At 37.8% G+C, this 24,926-nt stretch overlaps 1 protein-coding gene across 1 annotated transcript in view; it reads right to left on the bottom strand.

The window, feature by feature from the left end:
• The window catches only part of GAD1 (glutamate decarboxylase 1), a 55,992-nt gene that overhangs the window by 6,953 nt on the left and 24,113 nt on the right, over window positions 1-24,926 (bottom strand). Inside the window, exons 6-15 of the mRNA XM_072612293.1 lie at window positions 19,240-19,352; window positions 17,633-17,748; window positions 17,469-17,548; window positions 17,185-17,239; window positions 13,978-14,094; window positions 12,307-12,371; window positions 9,351-9,429; window positions 7,595-7,744; window positions 6,525-6,632; window positions 1,873-1,962 (exon numbers count right to left, since the gene is read on the bottom strand). Coding sequence (XP_072468394.1) covers window positions 1,873-1,962; window positions 6,525-6,632; window positions 7,595-7,744; window positions 9,351-9,429; window positions 12,307-12,371; window positions 13,978-14,094; window positions 17,185-17,239; window positions 17,469-17,548; window positions 17,633-17,748; window positions 19,240-19,352 — 973 coding nt within the window. The remainder of the gene's footprint in view (window positions 1-1,872; window positions 1,963-6,524; window positions 6,633-7,594; window positions 7,745-9,350; window positions 9,430-12,306; window positions 12,372-13,977; window positions 14,095-17,184; window positions 17,240-17,468; window positions 17,549-17,632; window positions 17,749-19,239; window positions 19,353-24,926) is intronic.

Raw genomic sequence — 24,926 nt, 5'->3', positions numbered from 1 at the left:
AAAGGACCAATCTATGGCATTATAAGTTTAACAAACTCTGACTTTAATGCCCTCCAAGGCCTTTGCACTATGAAGCTTTGACTATCTAATGCCAAATAGTGAGTTCAGAAGCAAAAAATCTAATTAGTCTTAACACCTGCTTTCATTTTGTTTTGTTTTCAGTGCCAATGTTGGTTTAATTAATGCCTCACTGAACTGAATACTGGTTATGTCACTATGTAGACAAGGGGTGAGAATATTCTTACGGGCCATTTACCTGCAAAAAATCAATTCATGACTACACAGAAAAAGCAATTTAATGGGGTGAATGTTTTCTTAAAGAAATAAAAATACTTCAATTCATCTACCACTTAAATTAAAAGCAAGGAACATAAAACTTTGCTCACTGAGTGCAAGAAATATTTAAAAAAATACCTTTAGTTTTAGTTTGTGGTCTGTTAAATGCAGGAAAAAATGAAAAACAGAAGAAACGTAAGGGAAAAGGAAGGAGATAGGGAGGGGGAGAGAAAGTGAGAAGGGCAGAGCAGGTAGGGGAGAGAGACAATCATGGAGAAAAAAATAGAGGAAAATGAGAGTGAGAAAAATAGATGGAGGGAAAAGAAGGAGCAGGCAAATATATGCATATATACAAACACACATATATGTATATATACATATATACATATACATACATATATATGTATGCAGAAGAGACAAAGAAGAAGAAGGGAAGGAAAAGAAAGAGAATGAGAGGCAGACGTGGGCATTGCCAGGGTTCAGTAGATTTTTGAGGTAAAGGTCAAAACCCTTTGGTTCATTTGAGCTCTGGATTTTAGTGTTAGACATTGTCTTTTAAATTTTCATTAGCTGCTTCACTACTGAATACACATCTTCAACTGCTGTAGTCCTCAAACCTTGAGAGATTCTACTCTGTAAGTTATAACCAAAGCAATCCACTAGAAAGGAAATTACTGTTAATATTGAAGACATGACCAGAACAATCTCACTTCGAGGAGCAGATTCAATCCAACTAAAAGCAGAATTGGGTTCCTACTCTACCATAGAAACTGTCTGAATAGAGGGCTGGGTTGTTTGCTCTGCAGTTCTACTTACAGGTTTGAGCAGTATTCTCAACTAGATATACAAGTATTTTTTGATAAGTAACTGAAAGTTCAGCCACTGAGTCAAGTTTCCATCAAATCTTTCATCTCATTTTCTTTTATTATTATTGTTCAGTTTTTTTTCCAGTCATGTCCAATTCTTCATGACCCCATTTGGGATTTTCTTGGCAAAGATGGTGCAGTGACTTGCCATTTCTTTCTCCAGCCCATTTTACAGATGTGGAAACTGAGGCAAACAGAGTTAAGTGACTTGTTCAGGGCTGCACAGCTAGGAAGTGTCTGAGGTCAGATTTGAATTCAGGAAGATGAGTCTTCCTGATTCCAAGCCTAGTGCTCTACCCACTGCACCACCTACCTCATTCCCTGCTTTGTTTTAAATGGATGTTCCCAGTAGATACACAGAAGTCAGATGACTGGACAGCTTCAATGTGATTACCAATTAGTTGTGAAGAGCTCTGGTCTTTCCTGTACTTGACCTGAGATTCTGTCATAGTCTGGGAATGTTCATCAGACTACTTTGCACAATGAATCCTGGCTTTGTTCCAAGAGGGACCCCCATGAAAACTGAGACTGATGCCTCACTAAAGCTACAGAGTTCAGCTGACCTTAAAGCAAAGGTTAATTCCCTTGTGACAAGGATAATTCAAAGAAAATTGAGTTATTCAAAAAACATTTGATCAAGATGAGCAGAACCGTCATAGGAGAACAAGCTAACTCTAGACTGCCAACGGAAATGCCGAAAGATAGATGATAGGTTAGATATTCTCCATACCCTGTGAAGTTTTTCTCGTCTCTCATCACTGTCTGGGATGCCCCTGAGGCTTTGTGGAATGTACCAGAAGCAAACATTGGTGTGCTCAGGCTGAGGAGAAAAAAACAACGATGCATGAAAGTATATGAAAACCTAAGGCAAGCCTTTCCCCAACCCAGAATTCTTACCTGAAGTCATATATGAAGCTTTCAGATTTCCAATAGCATGACATGTTTGAATAAATGTTACAACATTATTATGTATCATCAGGGAATGAAATATTCCATATATAAGAGTTTTCCAGATAACTGAAAACTATCTCTTCAAGCAATTCATTTTAAAATATATGTATGTTAAAATGTTTATATGCACACAAATTTCTTGAAATTTTTAAAAAAAATATGATGCACTTTCCTGCTCCTTCACATGACTCACTTTTAAGCTTAATCTGTATTATTTATGTTTTCCATCACTTTTTAAAGTCCAGGTAGGAAAAAAAATTAGTCAAGCCCTGATTTGTAGATTCTGTCCATTTCTGAGGTATAAATGTTCACACTGAAAATTTAATCATTGACTCTCTTGATAATTCAAGTTGGTTCCAGCATGTCTCTGACTTGAGTCCTACTTATGAGCATGCATGTTTATGCTGTGTTTTAATACCATGATGTCCTCAGGGACAGCTGGAGTACTTGGAGCTTTTTACCCTTCATGACATGCCTTATGGCTTCTGTGATTTCTTTTTTCTGAGTTCTTATCTATCGTAGTTTTTTATCTTCTAACATACTTGTCAATTGTCACTTCTCCCTGCTGTCAATATGACTCCCCCTAAACTTTTTCCTCTTCCTTCTAATTTGCAGTCATCTAAGAAACTGGGAAACTTGTTAAAATACAATATTATATCATATCATATGTCATATCATATCATATGACACAACACAACACAGCACAATATAACATAACAATATATAAAAAGTAAGCAGTCTCTGAGTGATGGTCTGAGGACTCTACGATGAGTAAAACGCAACAACTAAGAGTTATTCCCCAATAAATAAGTGATTCCCCAAAAAATAAGAATAATTTTCAAAAGAAGAAAATAAACCATTAACAGACATAAAATAATGCACCAAATGGCTAATACTAAGACAAATGCAGTTACAACAACTTTGAATTTTTAATTCGCATGGATCAAATTGGCAAAGAAGATAAAAGACAGGGACAATTTAAAACACTTTCAAAGTTCGCTCTGACAGGTCTCTCTGTTTCTTTAAAATCAGAAAAGCTATGAGTTATAGTTGTAACTATAATTCAATGAGGGCCTTCACTCTATGGAATCAGGGAGGATGTGTGAGTTTAACTTTGATCTATGAGAATCTATGAGAAATTGTGCTGAAAACCAAGAGATAGAAGGTAAGGAGAAACTTCTTTTTTTTTGAGGGAACTGTTTTAACTGTTATTTTATGAGGAAACATTAATAAAAAAAATCCTTATGAAGAGTTAGCATGGAGAATAAGAATGAAGACTTGATAAAAGCTAAAAATGTCATTTTTTTCCCCTGTCACATCTGGAGAAAGATTGAGTGAGTCTAAGGAGAAAGAAGATGGAGACAACCTTCTTTCTTTATGAAACTATTGTAAACGTTGCCTTACAAAGAGGATGAAAAGAGAGATTTGTTATTCTAAGAATACTAAATGCTCTCAGAAGTGAGGTCATTTGTCATCATAATGAGGATTTATAATTCTGGTGTTTCTCATGCTAAATACTGTAAATAATTGTCCATGTCTTTGTTTTATGATTGATCTTATTGTTAATAAACTATATTATTAATTATAAATATTTAGTAACGTTAATATTTAATTCTAGGAGATTAGGGGAGTGCTGTAAGTAATTAGTATAAAGAAAATGTTTTTACAGTTTATTAAATAAATATTTGATGAACCTGGGTGGAGGCTGTGAGAAGAGTTGATTAATTGGGAAATAAGTAAAAATTTTATAAATTCATGAGAAAATATCCAAATATACTTTTGGGTTATCCTACATTTTAGAGATAAAAATATGGGAATGAGTGAGGTAGCTGAGGAGGTTGGTGACTTACATACCCCTGTTACAGAGTCAGTATTGGAGGAACTATAAGGGCTATAAGGAATTCAGAAAAACCTGCAAAGATGTGTATGAGGTGAAACATAGTGAAAAAAGCAGAGCCGGGAAAACAAAATGCACAAAGGCTACAGTAATTAAATTATATTTAAGTTAAATTAAGATAACACTATCAAAATTCATATTAAATGCCATTACTAATTTTAGTTCCAGAAGACTGATGATGAAACATTTTTCTCCTCTTGAACATAAGGTGGTGGACTACAGGTGTGGAATGTTGAATGCATTATATTTGTTGGTTTTGCTTAACTTCATTTCTTCATTATAAAGGAGGGCTTTATGGAGGAGGTGGTTTATTGAGAAATGACTGTGGTGTGTTAAAAATGCAAATAGTTAGTAAAACATTTTAAAGTGTAAGAGCTTAAGAGTATAGGTTTTGTGATCTTTGGATGTTCAGAGTGCTAAACATTCTGAACATTTTATAAATAGTTAAGGATTTTTAATATCTTTCAAATAACCATGTATTTCCTAATTATATTTAGTTGTGAAATTTTCATTTACTAGAAACTGATCCCATTTCACTCTAGTATGTTTAAAATTTTAATCTGTGTGATGTTGATCTATAAAAAAGTTAGCTTTTATGTTATTCTTTTCACAGGGTTATAGTACAACTTCATTTTAAAGCTAATATCAGAGGACATGTACAACATCCCCAGTAAACATTCTGAGCTATAGTGAAGAATGTACAATGAACTATTATGTACTTGGGCACATGATTTGATTTGTACTGTAATCAAAGTGTGGTACAGTGAGAGACTACACACACATATGTTCATATCTCCATATATTTAGATATATGTAAAGGAATTTTTGATCTAAATCAACCCAATGACAAATAGGATCATTAAAGAATAAATTCAATACTCTGCATTTTTCTAGATTAGCCAAGACATTTTTATTACTCATGTACCAGAGGGGAGAATTGAACCATGGACACAAAAATGAACTCCACAGCCAGGTCCGCTTTCTCCCCAATGGAGTGTGTTTCACCAATATATAGCTTTACAACCAGGCTGAAGACACAAGAGATAAATTAGGTGTGGCTCAGAGATAAAAGAGGAATGGGGGAATAGTACAATGCTAGGAGAGAGACATACAAAGTTGGGAGACTGATAAAGGTATAGTTAATGGTACATAATGACCAAGTTGTGATTAGAACAGTCTAAGAACTAGAACTACAAGCTAAATAGATGTTTCCCACAGTCCTTCCTAAAGACACCATTCTTTTCGATGAGAACACATTTCCCCTAATTTCTTCAGGTTAGCAACCCCTGGTGTTTGGCAAAGATGCCCAATTCTTGAGAAGCATGACAAAATAAGAGTGGCCTGAAGTCTTGATTCCACCAGAGGGTAGGCTAGAGAAGAAGAACCCATTGGACCAATGGTGGAAGCATTACAAAGGGAATCTGTGTAATTGCTTTGAAAATATTTTATGGAGAGGGTAGGCAGGTCTTTGGGTAAAGAACAGTGATTCCAATGCAGTCTAGAGGCAGAGGGAGAGGGGAGGTGACCTTTTGGAAGGCCTTTCCAGTCTTATGATTCTATGATCAATAGTCAACAATCTCACTGATTAGTCCATGCTCATTTTATACTATTCTATTATCTGGATGAGATTGGAGCAGGATTTCTTTTCTTTAATTCCTCTCACAGATCTTACTATAGTCAGACTTTATCCTAGTCATTTTGTCATAGGGACCTTGTAGGGGAAGCTGCTTTGAACTCACATCGGTAAGTATTAAGAATGGTGTTTGGCAGTTAGACTTCATCCCCATCATGCCTATGGCATCTTGACTGTAGGTGTGGAACATGGCATGGTCTACCAAACTATTCAGTATGTCAGTTTTGTTAAACTGTGATTCTTTCCAGTCTTTGTTACTTTCTGGGTAGGAGATGGATATACTTAGAAATAAAGGTATATATCAGGAAAAAGAAGGTGGCCATAAAATTTAAAACAAATAAACATAAAGGTTTATAGAGGATTAATTTCAGAAGATAGCCTCCTAAGGAAAGGAGGAGGGAAAAATTAGATTTATCCTGCAGGAGTACGGATTTTAGTTAGAGATGAATTCCTGATTATAGAGATTAGGAGAGATGATTAATACCAGCAAGGGAAGATATCAACTGCTTTTTCCCAGAGCCTTTGAAGAATAGGGAAATAGGTCAGTTTCACAGCTGTCCTAGATGGTTTCTATGTGTTCTCTCCCAAAGGTAGATAGGTGAGACTAAGTAGTCACTGAACCCATCCTTAAGAGGAACTATTTGTGAACATGCTAGTGTGTCTAATGATGCCACTTCCTATTTGAATTCTGGGTCAACCAAAACAGCATCACTAAAAAACACATCCAAGATGTCTCAGGCAGTAGTATTCTTATGGGCCAAAGACCGATGATGAAAAGATTGTGCAATACCTGGTACTCTGGACAAATATGGCCTCACAATCATCACTTATGGAAACATTCAACAAAACAAAAGCCGTCAACATATGCTATTTATAGTAAGGATAGACTGTGATGACTTACCTCACCATCAAAAACCATTTCAAATTCTTCTCTGTTTTTAATTTTGGCGTAGAGATACTCTGCCAAATCCAGGCACTTGTTGACCTGATTTTCAAATCCCACTGTGCCCTGTTTTCAAAGGAAGAGAGATATTAATAGGAATGGATCATCTCCCCATTTACATATTAAGATCATTGAATCATAAAGTCAGGAGGAACCTCAGAGGTCAATTAGTCCTATCTGTCACTGAAGTATCTCTACTACATGAAGGCTTTAAAATAAAAATATTAGAATACAAACCCAAGCAATGTGTGATTATTTTCATTTGTCAGAAGGCAAAATATTAGTTTTTGAAATAATTGAACAGTGATGGAGAACCCCAAGTAAAAAAAGTACTAGGATGAGGACATGCACAGCTCAGAATGAAACGTGGGGGCTTTCTGACCTCTGAGTGACTATTTACAGCAGAGATTTCCTCTTTCAAAAAATTCTATTGCCCAGTGAGTTTAGTCTAAAGTCTTGTTTGCTTTGGAATATGCCACATGTCCCTCCACCTTGGACTTAAAAGTACTAAGTGAACCCTGACCAAAATCATCCTTTGCTCTCATCCTACACAAGCAGCTTTTTAAAATTAGTGTCATACTTTTCCCTTGATCACTAGGCAGGTGGCAGAGAGCCACTGGTCTTTGTGCATTCCCTGGCTTAGCAGGATTCTTGGACATTTCACTAGGTCTAAGTCTTGACAAAGTAGTCAATCTAGATAAGCACAAGCTTTGAGAGTTAGGCAGAAGTGCAAAGTGTTTTCATGGGTTGGTGTTAACAAAGGGAGCAGATAAGCTCTCAGAAGGGCTGATTTGGCGTTGACTAACAAGACCGTATGAGGTTCCACGCTGCCCAAAACTACATCCTTCAAACTGGCTGGTGGTCACAGTTTATAAATTGTCTACTTTACCAATTATCTATGGTGAATGTTAATGACAAGTGAGTGGCCTGAAGGCCACCTTCCCCAGTTTACAGTTACCTACCATGTGCTCATAAAATAGGAAGTGAAAGCACTTCCATCCCACTTCCCGGATTCCCTCCTTGTTTACCTTAGCTTTCCACATCAACCAAAACTTGAAAATGTCCACATGTCGGCCACACTGTATGGCCTTGTCTCCAGTGTCATAGGAAATGTCATACTGCTTATCTTGCTGGAAGAGGTATCCTGCACACATCTGATTGCATCCTTGGAGTAAGCCCTGGGGGTGGAAACAGAAGGAACTACATATTGTATTGCTGATCTGCTAAAGCATGAAGGGGAGGGGACTTGGGATGACAAGCAGCTTCTCTCCCCTCCCTCCCAGTAGTATTGTTAAGCCACTCTGTGCTGCTTGTCCTGTTCAGGAGAAGGTTACTCTTGGGAGAAATATAATGCAGAGCTCTTGCTTCCTGACTTCCATTTTTCCCTCTTCCACCATAGACACTGCCATCAGAACATAGTCTCTGGAGTCAGATTAAAAATGAATAATTTAAAAAATTAATAATTTTTTAAAATTAAAAAATAGTAACATCTTTATTTTGTTCTTTAGGACCAGCCTAATTTTCATCTTTTACTTAATTTTTTTAATTTATGGAATAAAACAAAGATTTCATAAAATAGCATAATAAATAAGATTATTTACATGTGAAAACTGCAAATCTATTATGTACAACTTGTTATTCCTTTTAAATACATAGCCAAGTTATCATGTAAATTTTTCCCTTTTTTTAATTTCTAATTTTATAATTTTTTTCACAGAAAACATAAGCCCATGCTAATAACTTGCAGCTAACAGTTTTTTTGTGTGTGGAGGAGGTTACCTCATCAGGTAGGACTATCACTTTTCTTTCTCACTTCTGCCCTCTTAGATATGGGAATTTTAAATAACCTTTAGATCAGATACTCAGTACAACTATGGATATTGAGCATGAAGGCCAGCAGCTGCCAGTAAATAGCCCAGGGCTAATATAAACTCCTCTGTTTGGCACAGATCTCTTCACAACCTGGCCCCTTCCAAGCTTTGTAGTCTTTTTTACACAGGATTCCCTTCCATGTTCTCTGGGGTCTAGCCACATGGGCTTCCTTGCTATTGGACACACACACTTTCTCATCTGTTTCTGTGTCTTTGTACTGGCCCATGCCTGCAACACCATCTCTCCTCCCCTCTTTATCTTAGAATCCTTGGTTTCATTCAAGACTCAGCCCAAATGTCACCTTGTACATGATGACTTTTATAATTGTCTCACATGCCTAGTGCCTTCCTTCCCTAAAACAACATTATATTCCTCATCATTATAACACTGTATTCTCTCTCTCTCTTCTTCCCCCTCTGTACACACACCCCCACACACATACACACCCCCACACACATATACCCCCCCCCCCACATAACAGATACACACACACTCATTCTCATTCTCCCTCCTTCCCCTTCTGTACACACACACACACACACACACACACACACATCCACTCACACACATGCTATCTCCGACATTAGGATGTAAGGTTTTTGAGGGCAGGGACTATTTCACATTTGTCATATTCCCAGTGCCTGCCACAGAGTAGGCACTTAATAAATGTGGATTGGTTAGTAATGGATTATTGATGCCTACAAAACCTGGTCCTGGTCCTACCCAAACAGATTTTTGGTCAGGAATCTCAAAAACTCATGCCTGGGAAGGATAAGCAGCATGGCTGCCTACTAACAGGGTTGCCAGCCTTGTGGCCAGCACCTGCTATGTGGCACCAATCCCCTTCTTTCCCTTTTCTCCAGCTACCAGAACCTCTGGCACTTCAGAGTCATTTGATGAAAGAAAGCAAACCTTTTCCCGCACGAGAATGGCAGAACATTGTAACAGAACGCCCATCATCTTGTGAGGGTTCCAGGTAACTGAGTTGGCTCTGGAAGAAGAAATCAGCGCTTGTAAGAGGAGATGCAGACAGTGGGGCACAATGAGTTATGTTCTTTGGGGATTCATCACTGGATGTTCGTAAACTCATACATTCCTCACCCACAATCCTACTTTGATTGAATAAACGTGTGTGTATGTTTGACCAGTAAATGTGATGTCAGTGCGATGAACAAAATACTCTGACACTTATTACTAGGAAAATGACTCAGATGCTCTTCCTTCTTGTACGTATACATAAAATGGGCTCGAGTTGTATCTAACTGCATGTCTACCTCTCTACAATAGCTGGTATCTATATGGTGCTTTATTAATATCATCTCATTTGACCCTCACAACAGTACTGGGGGAGGGGTAAAAGCTTTTATTATCCCCATTTTACAGATGAGAAAATTAAGGAATAAAGAGGTTAAGTGACTTGTTCAGAGTCACACAATTTGTGTCTGAGGTTGATTCCAGGTCCAGTGCTCTGTGTACCATCCTAACTAACTGCCTCTACTTGGAAGGATGAGGAGATATTCCTAAAAATGCCCTTAGACAAATCACCCATAAAGTTTTGCTACACAGCAAGCTTATTTAAATGCTAAATGATCATGATCTTATCATCTTCATTGTAACCACTGTTTAACAAGCAAGGTCTCCTACTATCCTAATCAACTTATTCAAGACAATTAAGTGATCAAGGAGCACCTTAACCAGGTTTTCCCAACAATCCTCAAGTGAAATAATTAATGAGTAAAACCTTGTCACTTCTGCTTCAATGATACACAGGCTTATGACAAATTTCCTGTAAACTTGGTGGACTCTGCCCCCAACAATCAATGGTTTCATTGAAATGTTTGTTTGACCTTCCCTTACTATGCCCCTTACCCAGAATTCTTAACTTTCTTATGTCAAAGAGGTCTTTTAGTGGGGAAAGTATTTAGTAGGTATATTTGTGTCTGTAGAATATGAATAAGGTGTGAATAAATAGAGAAACCCAGAATAATTCCTTCCTCCAAAAATTATAATGAAGAAAGCAAATCTACTGTAGAGTAGATTTGCAAACTATTCAGATGACATCTCACTCCTAAGGGTCAAAGTTTGGAGCCCAACTTAAGCCATAAGGGCCCCAGAGCAGAGGGGATGGGCAAAGGGTCATTACAAAGTACCACAGTCCATTTGATCTTTGTACCACAGACTGTTCTGTTCTTAAGGAATTTTATTTGTCTCACAAAATGTCATAAGCTTTTCTGAACTTCCCAGGGATTCTACATAAACAATGTATTTATGCTTCAAATGGAAAATAAGGTATAGTCAAGGTTTGATTTTTTTCTTTAGGTCACATAAGCTAATGTACATATTTTTTTGTTTTGCCGGGGTTCAGTCATTTCAGCAGTGTCCAATTTTTCGTGACCCAGTTTGGGGTTTTCTTGGTAAAGATACTAGCGTGGTTAGCCATTTCCTTTTCCAGCTCATTTTACAGATGAGGAGGTTAAGTGATTTGCCCACTGGCCCACACAGCTAGTAAGTGTCCGAGGTTGGATTTGGACTCAGGTCTTTCTGACTCCAGGTCTGGCTCTCTATCTATTGCACCATCTAGCTGCATCTATAAATATACACATATACCTATATATATGTATGCATATGTATATATACATATATATACACATATATGTGTGTGCGAGTTGTGTATGTAAATGCATATGTACATGAATATATAATACAATTATATAATATAGTAACATATACAATGTATATAAACATGCTACATATAATATATAACATATCTATATATGCCTGTCACGTACATATGTATGTATATCTGACTCATACTTTACCTCTTTCCATGCCTAGCAGGCCATCTTTCTTCATCTCCACCTCTCAGAATTCTTAGCTCAGGGGCCACCTCCTCCATGAAGCCTTCCATGAGCCTTCCTGCTGTTAGTGTCCTATTCCACCTCCATTTTCCATGGACTATGTTATGCTGTGCATGTTGTAAAGCCTGAATAAAATGTAATCTCCCCCAGGACAAAGACTTTATTTCTGTCTTTTTAGCCCCACCTCCAGCAAAATGCTTTGCATATAGTAGGTCCTTACTAAATGTTTGTTGAATTACTTTGATTTATCAAAAAAATTCCAACTTAAAATTTTGAATCTAAGAAAATCTGAAAAATATTTTGATTCCAGGAATTTTCTTCCTTAGTGAATGTATGTACACATACTCTGCATATATAACATATGTACATGCTTATACTATAGACATACAGTATATATTTATATGCATATATATGCATACATACACACATTTATACTCACACTAAAGAAGAAAATTCATGGAGTCAAAATACATTTCAGGTCTTCTCAGATTCAAAACTTAAAAATGGAAGTTGTTCAATAAATCTAAATTGCATCTGGATTGGCTCCTGTCTGTGGCCTCACTTCATTATAGCTTGTGTTTTGAATGGCCATTCTTATTTCCAGGGACTCTTTCCTTACAAAGTTAGGAGATGGTCAGGAGAAATGGCTTTAAGCCTCAGGAGTCACTACAGGGAACAGAAAGAGAGGCCAGTGCTATGAATTCCCCCTCTATTCATAAGCTCCTTTTTCTTTTGAGAGGAGAAAAGTGTAATAAATGAGGGAGGGTTGTTCTTCCCTTCCCCCTTTTATCTCAAAGGAGCCAGCCAGCAACAATGAGGCAGAGAAAGAAGGGAAATGAATTAGCGAGTGAACATGGCAAACTGCAAACTCTGCACCTGAGCACCTGAGTTAAGTAGAAAAATCACTGATTCTGCAAGGTAATAAAGGAGGTGCCACCCTGAAGCAGAGGACCACACTGTGCATGTCTGATACTTTGAATGGGAGGATACGTGGAAACTGTGCCCCATACCTTTCTATGCCATTGAGCTTGTGACGGTGCTTTCTGGACATGAGGAGACCTCCTCCCCAGGCAGCCTGTGAGAGAGGAGAAAGAAGAGGGATGAGGGGATCAGCTCCATGTGAGGATTCCCAATTCTTTTCTAGGCTATTTAGCCATTCTATAGCTTTCTTTAAACATGTGGACTTATATGGAAGATAAGATCCAGAAGTTCCTCTGGCAAAATAAACCCACTGAAGTCTTCGTATGGCAACAACTTCAAGCCTTAATGTTTGCCATTTTTTAAAAGAAATTTTTGCTGAGAGTAGTGTGAACCCAGGTTCCAGTCAAGTAAGTTAGTTGGCAGTAGGTGGGAGATCAGGTTAGTTAAGGTCTAAGTCTGTGGTAGCACCACAGATGTCCAAAAATATCAGGTACTGATGAGGTAAAGATCAAAGACCCTTCTAGGTGACTGCTTGAGTCAGGGACCACTTGGAGCACTGCAGAGTTGAAGGTGGCTGTTTCCTAGTTGTCACTGCATGAGGTATGTCTCGAAGTACCTAGATATGTGACAAGATAATACTTGTATAGCTGTCATTTGAGTGGTCCTTGAAGACTGTAGCAAGCTACAAAATATCCAGGCTTCTCTGAGGGTAATCATATAAAATACTGCAGAGGGGGGGAGAGGGAAAAGGGCAGGAAGAGACAGAAATGAATCATATTTGTAACCTATGTTTTGTCATCTACTTCACAGCAGAAAAGACAGTCCAGGTGTAAGAGGTTAAAAAGATAAATAGAGACAGGCACACAGAGAGATAGTAGAGAGATACATCGAGAAAAGAAAGAGAGAAGTGAGTGTTAGAGTGAGAATGGGAGGAGGAAGGAAGAAGGGAAAGACGAGAGAGTGGAGAGGGAGAGAGAGAGAAAGAGAAGCAGGATGAGCAGGGGTATGATGGAGCCAGATTGTTAAATTTTCAGTGTGTCAGCTTTTACATCTTGGAAATCAGGAAATGCTGCAAATAAGGACTTGATTTATTGGTTTGTTGATTGTCTAGACTTAAGAAAACAATGGAAAAATGTTAATGCAAACTAAGTGTTAAAGTTGTCGTATGTACTTTTTTTTTTTTTTAGAAAGCTGGTTGTTAAATATTTACCAGCACATCCCCAGGGGGCAGAGAAAGAAAAGGAAGAGGGAGTAGAGAAGAAATATAGTTATATATTTGAAAATGTTCTCTGTGGTCCTTTATGTCTCTTCAGAACAATTTAGGGGGAAAAAAATCTCTCTCAGTTGGTATTATATAAGTGTTTCCATGTCATTGTGTTTCTAGATCAATGTTTTGAAGCAAAGGACATGAACAACTGCATTGACAGCATGTGTGGCCACTTCCTTTATCCCTTTTCTCATGTTTTTGCCATCTAGGAGCAGTTTATCCAAATGAAGCTACTATGGGAGAAGATGGTGCATATGAACCAAAGAAAATTCAAGTAGCTCTGGAGTAGGCCAGAGAAACCTAAAGAAGAACACTTCTAGGATGCAACTTTGGACATTTGTCCAGAATGGTCAGGCTGGGGACCAGAGGAGGGTACGGGACTGAGAGGATGTGGACAGACCTGGGGGGTTGGAAACAGTCCAGGTACCCCAAACGGAGAGCTGTTTCCTTCACCTAGCTGGATTTGGGCTGTTTATTGTGTCCCAACACTTACATCAACATGCAGCCAAAGGTTGTATTTGTGACATATATCTGCGATCTCAGGTATCGGATCAAAAGCTCCATACACAGTCGTGCCTGCAGTTGCGTTGACATAAAGAGGAACATAACCCTACAGCATAAGACAAAAGACAAAAGAACTAATCAATCTTTAACATTTCTTGATTGAACCAAGTGGTATCAAAACTTGCTTTCAAGTGATGGCAGCTGAATGTTTGTATTCATTTTTTTTTTAACAACCTGAAGTGAGTTGTATTAAATTCAAAGATTGTTAGAGATGAAAAGAACCTTAGAGGCAATCTAGTCTACCCCCTTGATTTTACATATTAGGAAACTGAGGCCAGAAAAGTGAATTGTCTTGCCTAATGTTCAACCTATTTTTCTAGGCTCATCTCACAGCTTTCCTTTTCTAGGTTCTAGCTAAATTAGCCCATTTGCTTTTAATTATAAATGATATTCCTTCTTCCATCTCTGTACCTTTGCACAGGCTATCCCTGATTCCTGTAATGCACTGTCTTGTCACTTCTGTCTCATCAGAATTATTGGACCCACTCAAAACTCAATTCATGTGCCACCTTCTACCCAAGATCTTTCCTAATGCCCCCTGAAATTTCTTTGTATTTCCTTATATGAATGTGTTGTTTTCCCTCATAAAATGCTGGGTCTTTGAGGGTAGGGACTATTTCATTTTCGTTTCTGTATCCTCACTGCCTAGCACATAGTAGGAGCTTAGTAAATGCTTATTCAGGGTAAGGTTGGTATAAACTTTTACAGAGTAAAATAAGTAGAACTAATTGCACAAAACACCATATTACAACAATACAAATGAAAAGACCAATAAAAGGAAGTTGATCTTTGAGGAACTGCAAAGCTAATGAAGGTTCCAGAGAACAGAATGAAACATATTTCTTCCCTCAAAGCAGAGAAGTGGGGGAACGACCAGAAGAGAATGGTATATACATTAACAGATATGAAATTCTTTTTTTTCTTTTTGTTCACAAAGGAAGGTTTTATCTGTGGGGGTGTGGGCAAAGGCCACAAGGCAAAGACCAAGTTATCAACAAAAATACATTATTAAAAATGCTTTCAGACTGGGAGATTGAAGGTCAACACAGCTGATAAGTGACCAAGACGGAATTCATGGAATCACAGGGTATACAGTTGGAAAGGACATAAATGATTACCTAAATTTAGCTCCTTCATTTTCAAGATGAGGAAATTGAGGCACAGAAAGGAGGAGCAAAACTGTCGTATGACATCATATAAAAACTCTGTGGGATTTTTGTAAGAATATTGTTCATCCTTCTTAGTAGGCATTCTTTCTAAAATATTTTTTTTTGGTTTATGACTATGCTAATGTAGTAGTTAGTTACATAAATCCATTCATTTTCAGAACTTGAAATATTTGATATATCAAAATAATGATGTAAACAAGAAAGGAAGAAATATTGTTATAGACCTGGAATGAATTTAGAGACATCTGGGAGTCAAAAGTTTTGAGGTACCTTAGCTCTGCCTCCACCCCTGCGCCTCTGTTCAAGCTATCCTCTATGCCTAGCGTACCATCTTTCCTCTTCCCCCTGTCTCAGAACTCTTGTCCTTCTTTAAGGCTCAACTCAGATACCACCTCCTCCTTGAAGCCTCCCACGAATCTTCCTATTGCTAGTGTTCTCCTCCACTTTCATTTTCTTTGGATTATATTTATGTTTTACATGTGGTGACACCTGATTACAATGTATTCACTCTGAGGACAAAGACTTCATTTTTATCTTTCTAACCCTTAGCAAGCATTTTACATATAACAGGTGATTAATAAATGTATGTTGAATTGAAATTGCTGTTGAAATATTCTTGCCCAAACTTTGGCAGTCTCTTTCTTTGCTCCTCACCCTCTTCACTCTACCAAAAGCCCAGCAAATAATATTGTTACAGCAGAAGGCATGAATACAAAACTAAAACAGCATTATTGTTAAATGGGTTGACTACAACATGGCATCTGTTCAACAAGATTTTTCACTTAATAGAATTTGCCAAGTTTGGATCAGCAAAGACCTGTTAGTATGTGCTATAAGCTAAAACATGAGAGTAACTTTGCTAAACAGACTCCAATGATACACTGAGATTGTAGCAGCATAAAAAGCAAGTTAAAAGTTAAATAAGACTGTGTCTACAGGATGCTAAAGCAAGCAGTCATTTGAGCAAGAAAAAAGAGAAAGGAAGGAAAAAAAGGAAGAAAAAAGAAGGAAGGAAGACATACAGAATTATTTCTCATAATGTGGACAAAATACGGCTGGACTCTTTACTTTTCGACTGCCTTTGTTGGGCACTGTGTAGACAGAGCTTTAGAGAATTAGGTCAACCCATTTATTGGAGACCCATAAAAGCTGGAGGAAAAAAATGTTAGAAGGAACATTAAGTGATTGTTTTGGGAGTCTGTACCTGTGATTTCACCGATGTATGACATTTCTAGTGGGAAAACCCTATCTGAATAGTTCAGCACCAGCTCTGTAATTTATAATCTTAAAGAGCCCTTTGGGGGCACCGATAGATTGGACTTTGTCATTATATGGACCTGAACCCAGGTCTTCCCTGTTTGTGAAGCTATCTCACCAATTACTGCAGAATGCTATTTTTCATGAAATAATTTTTAGTTTAATAATGCCTGTTAATTAGGTTTAAAAAACATAAACACTAGGGATTATCAGTATTCTATGGCTGTAATATAATGACTCACACTTACATGGTACATTATAGTTTAGAGATCATTTTTCACAATGACCTTGTGAGTTAGGTTATATGGATATTAGCTTTCTAAATATCTATCATCTATCTATCTATGTATCTATGTCTGTCTATCTAAATATATATTTATTTATATTTACATCTATTTATCTAGATCAGGAACTGAGTTCAATGACTTAGCCAGGATCATACAGTCAGGGCTGGGACTCAAATCCAAGACTTCTAATTCCAGGTCCAGTGTCCTTTCCATGACACCATACTACAAAACTCTTTCCTTACAACAAGCCTATAAGATAGAAATATAAGATAGATCTTTTTATCCTTTTTTTCCAGTTGAGTAAACTGAGGCTTAGGGAGAATAAGTGACTTGCTCATAGTCCCATGTGGGCAAGTAAGTATTCAGGCTTGGTCTCAAACGCAGGACTTCTGACTCTTGTCCAGACTTTTCTACCACACGTACCTTTTTCTTGGCTTCAAGAATTTTTGCCTCCAAATCAGCTGGGATGATTTTCCCCCTGTAATTGTAACAGAAGGAGATGGGTTTTTTTTTTTTTTTTAAGAAGCATCAACAAGGCTCACATGAAGGAGCTTCAGATGCAGAAGAAAGTAATTTAATCGGATATTTTCACCAGCTCATTAGCAGCTTGGCACATTGTACCAAGCCAGCCCTTAAGCACAGCAAAACAGATTTAACAGATGAACACATTTAACACATCAAAAAATTTAGCAGTCACTCCCCCCTACCTTTCATTGCATTGTATCAGAATCACATTATCTGTTCCAAAGCCAAGTGCGGCCCCGGCCTTCTTTATTGAATAGTGACTCTGCAAGGAAAAAAGTCATGTATTGACAAGGGAGGCATTCTTTTAGGATAGACTCATAGCACATGAGCAAGAGCTACAACTCACATGTTCTGAGGTAAAGAGGACCAGTTTGGGAACAGCTGCCATGCCTTTGGTTTTGACTTCTGGGAAGTACTTATATCGAGCAGCCATGATGCTATACATATTGGATATGGCACCCCCTGTAACCAAACAAGACATATATTGAGGGGAATTTGTCATTGTGCTTGTCATTTCCCATAACAACAAAGTCGGTGCTTGAGTTTTAAGATAAAAGGAGGTAAGAGTGGGAAGGAATGACATCTTGATGAATTGGGATACTCTGGGCTATTCCCTAGTTACTTTAGCTCCTTTACTGTGGCTACTATGGTGCCAACTTCTACCCTCCCATCTGTATTGGGGGTAGAAGTCTTCATCATAGAACTATTAGATTCATCCTTATAAATTGACTTTTGGTTCTTCCACAATGGTCTACCTTTCTCAAGTTGAGCAGAAGTGGAGGAGGGAGTGATGGCAATAGTTGTCAAGAAATGGAACTTTCTTGTTTTAAATCTGAGGTTGATTCATAGATCAATGACTCAATCAATAAGTTAATCAATAATTTATTGAGTGCCTATTATATGTGAGGCACTGTGATAGGTTAAAGTTGTTTCCATGGCAACGCACTACTTGTGCTTTCCAACCACCTGTGCAATAATAAGTATTATCATCACCATTTTATAGACGGGGAAACTGAAAAACAGGATTAGACACTTGAAGGCAGAGGGAAAGCAAGTAAAGGAACTTCCTGAAAGTTCTTGCATCCTGAATTTTCAGTCCCCTGCCTATTTGTCATTACAATGGAAGCCGCTTGAGGGAGTATCATTGTATCTCCAGTAAGGCACAATGCTTTGAACACAGTAGGTGCTTAATAAATGCATGTGGGGTGATTGAATGCCTTGTCTCCTCAAAGAGGACTAAAATGACTGAATCATTTATATTTTCACATGAAACTAAGTGATTTTAGAAAACTTAGATGAAAACAGAATCTGAATCTACATAAAAGATGAAACCAGAAACTGAAGCGATCATTTAGATAATTTAGATAAAAACCCACCTCTTTTTTTCATATTTCAATTGTATGGATATTATGGGTTCATTAATTATCTGTCTAAATTAACCAGATCATTGCAACAGAATAGCTGGTGCTTTTTAAAGTGCATATTTTACTTTGTAAACACAACTTTTAAAATTTACCATCTATAACTGCAATTTATATGTATAAATTGACAATTGTACTAAGATTTTTTTGGGACACCGTATATAAACCCTACCCAGTACAGTACACTCATAACTTATTCCCTAAGAGTACTTGTTTTAAAAAGTCATTTTGTGTTTACATAAGACTATCAGATCTACCATTTTGGCCAAAAGTCCAGTCTTCATTAAACTGTCTTGATTATTTTTCTCTGAATTGACCAGTAGTTTGACTTAACTGATCAGTTACTTAGGCATTATATAGATGGGCGTCTCTCAAAGAACCAAATCTGGAGAACTGAAAAACTTGAGGAAACTTTCAATATTCTTCCACAAACCCCATGGATGTATTTTGTTAAATGTTCTCAATCATTCTAAGGAAGAGAGCTCTAAAGTTTGTGGTTTTAATGAGATGAGACAAAGAAAAATAAACCTACCAGGTGAAAATATGCCATCACCATCTTTACTTGACCATCCAATAATTTCTCGCATCTTCTTAAGTGTTATTTGCTCCATGAGGACAAACACTGGGGCAATTTCATATGTAAACCTTAAAAGATGATGGGGGAAAAAATAAGATGAAAAACAAGGACAAATGGCTAATTTCAGGAACTCACTTAGAGGAAGCTGTATTTCTTCAGAAAGGTCTTCCAAATCTCTAATAAAATATCTTTATTAAAGATAGAGAGAGTCACCAGTCATAAGCTGTCAGACACCATTAAATTAATGATCAGGATGAATTTCCCAGATAATTAAAAGTCTTCACTTCAATCTGCCAGTGTAGGCAGTACCTGAAAACACTAAGCACTCACATTCATACCTTTTCCAATACACTGGTACTTGTTTTAAAGACTCTGTCTGAACCTACAGAGAACTACTAGAAACTACTGGAGCTACCATTTTATTGACTAGTCAATTTAACCAATAAATTTGCTTTCTTGATTTTTTTCCCCTACCGAAATTTACCAGAAGTTTAACTGAACTGAACAGTGGTCCAGAAATTGTAGAGACAAAGTCTCCGTAGGAATGCAGCAAATATAATAGTTTTCTGCTTTTTTAAGAAAAAATTCATCATTATATATGTATATATGTTTACATACACACATATATATGCATATATAATCAGAAAGAATAGAGAATAAATTAGCTTTAGGCAAATTTATTCACAAATAATTTTGTGAAAATTTTTTGTGTTCCCATTGAATCTAAGGAGGGACAATTTTATGAGAAATAAATTAGATAAACCTGCCAGCTGACAATATTCTCTTATAATCTGTTTTTAAATGATTGCTAAGAGAATAAGAGAGATTCTTTTGGAATAGTTGAATATGGTCCTACCTGCAGGCGCAGGGATAGACTAGGCCTAGGATTATATGACAATGCACATCTTCATTATAAATATGTTGATAGTTCTATATAAAATTAGATTGGAAAGAAAAATTTCAATCACTGCCAATTTCATACTTATATAATCTAAATTTTTGATGCCAAAAATCCTAGGGTGTTTTAAAAAATCATGAACATCAGAAAGCTAACTATGAAAATAATTAGAAATATTGGCTTGGGTTTTAAAAATCTAAGTGCAATTATCTATGTGGATTGTTTTTTACTGATAATCCCCAAGGACAATTTTATTTCGATAGTACTATGTAGTCAATATCTGTCAAGAGTAATTATAAAGGATGATTTTCTAATTACCAATTACAAATAACAAGAAGGCAGTCAACTGGTATTTCTATCTACTCTAAGCAGAGGGCATCAGATGGCCTGGCATGTGGTGTGTGTCTTATGCCAAACTGAATCTCAAGCAGTAGGCTATGAACTACAAAGTGATCCCTGAAGGGAGGCAAAGGCTCCCTTTGATCAAGTTATGAAAATAAGTGTAAGTCCCTGAGTCCAGGGCCTAAAAAATTCAAGGTAAGTCTAATGAAAATTAAGTAGCAGGCCTAAAAGATGTTTAAAATGCTCTGCTGCTCTTTGCTATTCATTTTGGTTAGTCTCTGAGCATCTGCGTCTTTGCAGTAGGCTCTGATTATTAGCTGAAGGTTGATGCCTGAGTTCTCTTAACCTTGTGATGTGGAGAGCAAGGGAAGGTGAATCTGCCTAGGAAAGGGAAGCTGCAACATCAGTCAGTGAGGGGTGGGGCCAATGAGAATGTGGGCCAAGTGGAATTTTTGTTGGCTTCAACAATTTTTTTGAATGTCTGAAAGGCCATTTTTAGACACAAGATGCAAGCAACAATTCTTATTTCTAAGAGTAGGGGGAAAAAACAACAATCAATTTAATGACAGTTATAGAAGTAGTGGGAAAATTATCCCAGAGAGCTCTCATGACATTTCTGCTGGTGGCAGAATTTTTTAACCAAAAAGAATCTGTTCACTGCTTTTAGGATGACACTGAACTATTAAGAGGAAGAATACTTGGTTGTCATTTTTTAATTACCATCACCTCTGGAGGGCCACAATCATGCTTTGGTCCTGCTCTGAGCCCCATCATCATGGCAACCAACAATCCCTTATGTCTGATGGCATGCTGGAGACTGGCTGTCATAAAGGAAGAAGAAGAGAGAAGGGTTCCTGGTTTAGCCTGTGCTATTTAAAGTACCAAGTTGCAAACTCATGATGTGTGACATCACCGAAAAAGTGAGCTGGCACAAGATGTATCTGAGCTTCCAAAAACCCATTGGGAGGATGAACTGCTTTAACACTGTAGAGACACTGGCATGAGTGCTTGAGCTGGTCACAGTGGGTACATTAGATACTCATGAAACTTCTTAAGAAGGCTTGTTAGAACTGACCTTTGGTAAGGCCAGGAACAAACTGAGTCAGAAACCAAGGAGATCAGAAACTTATCAAGGATTAGTCAACCTTGACCACAGATTGCTTTAGATAGCCAAACCAAAATCAGATGGTCAGTTAGGAATGAGATGGACAAAGGAAAAAAGACCAGGAATGGGATGTCATGATCCGTCCAACTTTTTGACCTTTGCCTTTTTCCTGGCTTTAAACCAGGTCCAATTAGCCCCTGCTTTGCCTGAGCAGATGATTTTCCTATCCTAGTTGCTTAATCAGGTGGATCAGGTGCAAATTTGCTCATGTTGACTTCTGACCTGCCCTTGGACCGTGGTGGCTAGCCAGCACTCTCGGGATTTGGAAACAGAATTTGGAAGCAGAAGACCAATTTATACTATAATATCAACATTGCAAAAATGAACAATTCTGAAACACTTAACAGCTCTGATCAGTGAGCGATCAACCATGGGTCCAGAAGACCAATGATGAATAAGGCTACCCACTTCTAGAGAGAAAGGTGATGGATATGCAGAACGAGGCATTTGGTTTTTGGAATGACTAATATGGGAATTTGTCCTACTTGACTGTGCTTATTTGTTAGAAGGATTTTCTTTTTTGTTTTTTGCAATGGGGAAATGGGAGGGAGAAAAAAATGCTTGACATTTCAAAAGAAAAAAGAAATTTAATTTAAAAAAACCTGAAAGCTTAACAAGAGAGTCTGGTACCAACCAATCCCGCTTCGTACTCCACAACTTCAAAAATCCCAATACCCAGGTCTTACAGCCAGCTAAGTGGTGTAAGGCTTTGAGTCAGGAAGACCTCAGAACAAATCTGATTTACTAGCTGTGTGACCATAGACAAGTCACTTAACTTCTTTCTGCCTCAGTTTCTTCACCTGTAAAATGGGATAAAGATAATCCCCACAGTTGTTGTGAGAATAAAATGAGAAAATTGTAAAGTACTTAGCACTATATACCACATATAGTAGGCACTTAATAAATTTTTATTTTCTATCTATCTGTCTGTCCGTCTGTCTGTCTGTCTATCTATCTTACTGATGATATGGTCTGTCTAGTTCCATGCCTCCTAATTCTTGATTTTAGCTACAACCTGCTTGAAAACTCTTATGTGGTCCTGGTAGGACTCTTCCCCTTCAGTTTAGCTCTCTGTCCTTCCTTCTTGATCACAACCCTGTCCTTACCTAGTATCTGGCAGGCAAGTCCAGTTCTCCTCTATGATGATGTTGCACCTCCTGGCCCCTGATGCCAGTTCTGATATCCCCATAAGAGTGTACCATATATAGTCAGAAGGACCTCACCCTGATAGAGGAGGTCCACTGAGGGACAGATGGGCACCAGTACAGATATCAAGTAATCAGAATTCAAGTCAGGATCCAGCAGCAAATTATATTGTAAGAGAACAAAGTGGGAGAAGCAGAGAATAAGAAATCAGGACCTGAGACAAAGAATCCAGGTGGAAATACTGGAACTAGATCCTAGAAGCAAGAAATGAGTTCACTGATCTGATTGTAATTCACATAAGTGCGATGCTAAGGATAGCCTGTGTTTCTCTATATGCTTGTCAATGAAGGTAAGTAAATTCTACTGTATTAAGCCAAACATCTGGGGTGGCTTCCCTACCAAAAGATTATATATAGTCCTTTCTCTGACCTTCCCATCTTAGGACCAAGGTGGAAGGTGGAAGGTGGAAGGTGTCATCTACTGTATTTCACTCAAGGAGTAATGGGCCTTAAGGGAATTTCTTCCTCACTAGTTTTAAACTTTCATAAAATTTAGAATATAGTGTCCAGATATTGGGGAAGGTAATAGGGTTGGTCAGAGAACACCTGTATTATGGTGTCCACTTCTGGCTACCGCAGTTTAAGAACAAAAATAACACTCTGGAGCATTTCCCAAATAAGGTGAACAGAGTAGTGCGAGGATTCCAAACCATGTCATTAGAAGGTTCTGAGGTTGTTAAACCCAGAGAAGAGAAAGTTAAAAGAAGGCAAAATATTGCCTTCAAATATTTGAAAAGGTGTTGTGTCGGAGAGCCAGCAGTCTTCTTCTGTACGGTTCTGGATAGAAGAACTAGAACCGTGTTATGCAAGAATCAAAAGGACGTATTTTGGCTGAGTTTAAGGAAGACCCTCCAAACAATTAGAGATTCTAACATAGAATGGACTGTGAACTAGTGTCATTGGGAATGCAGATGCTGAGGCTTGGTCTATCTGTTGGGGTGTCATAGAAGGGATCACTGCATAGGAGGACTAGATGACTTCTGAAATCTCTTCACACTTTGAGATTTTAACATTATCTTTGGGGAAATTGATGAAGAGGTCAGAGAGTACTAGGAGTAGGAACGACAGGGCAGTAGAATGAAGGAACAGCATACAAGAGGCTCCTGTTATTCTACTGTCTTGGCCAAACCAGAGTTGACCACCTTCCTCCATTTTCCCTAGCAGGATAATTTCTCCTAGATAATAAGAACTGCTGATAATGTATGCTTTTCTGACAAAACTTAGCTAAGCATACAACATCATGGCAACTCACAAAGAAAATTTCTTTAGTGCAATTTCTATGAAATTATTGGCCTGGCTGCTTTGAATTCCTAATGAAATAGTGCAGGAGCTGTGAGTGATCTTGTCACTAAGCCTGAGTACTGTCATAAAGTATTTGCAGGCAGATATAAAGGCACAAGGGGCAGTGAGGTGGCAAAGTGGATAGATAGGTTGCAAGACCTGGAGTTAGGAAGACCTGAGTTCAAATCCAGCCTCAGATATTTACCAGCTCTGTAACCCTGGGCAAGTCACTTTAACCCTGTTTGCCTCAGTTTCCTCATTTGTGAAATGAGTGGTAGAAGAAAAATGACAAGATATTCCAGTATCTTTGCAAGAAAATCCCAAATGGGGTCATAGTGGAGCATGATGGAAAAATGACTAAACAATAACAATAAAGGTACAAACCAGCCCTGGAAAGCCAAAGGCCCTTGTTGGGGAGGGATCCTACCCTGTTAGTCTGAAATCCCTCATGGATTTGCCCTGGACTTTTGGCTTGGGAGCCTGTATCCTGAAATAGAAGGTGTACATGGATGAGATGAAAACAAAGTGAAATAAATAGATATCCTATCTGTACTAACAATGCAGAAATGTCATGGGTGGCCATTTTAATGATGTCATAAGAGAGTACACTTTACAAGTCTACATGGATTATAGAATATGGTCATTATTCTTCATAGTAATTGCCTACCAGATAAAAATGTAGCTCAGGTAATGAGTACATCACTGATGCAAACCCTACCTGGAAAAGCTTGATCCTTTTCCCCATCTTTTC

Source organism: Notamacropus eugenii, chromosome 5 (assembly GCF_028372415.1).
Source record: "Notamacropus eugenii isolate mMacEug1 chromosome 5, mMacEug1.pri_v2, whole genome shotgun sequence".
Lineage (NCBI taxonomy): Eukaryota > Metazoa > Chordata > Mammalia > Diprotodontia > Macropodidae > Notamacropus > Notamacropus eugenii.
The sequence above is the reverse complement of the archived record's forward strand: the minus strand, read 5'-3'. Positions and strand labels throughout refer to the sequence as shown.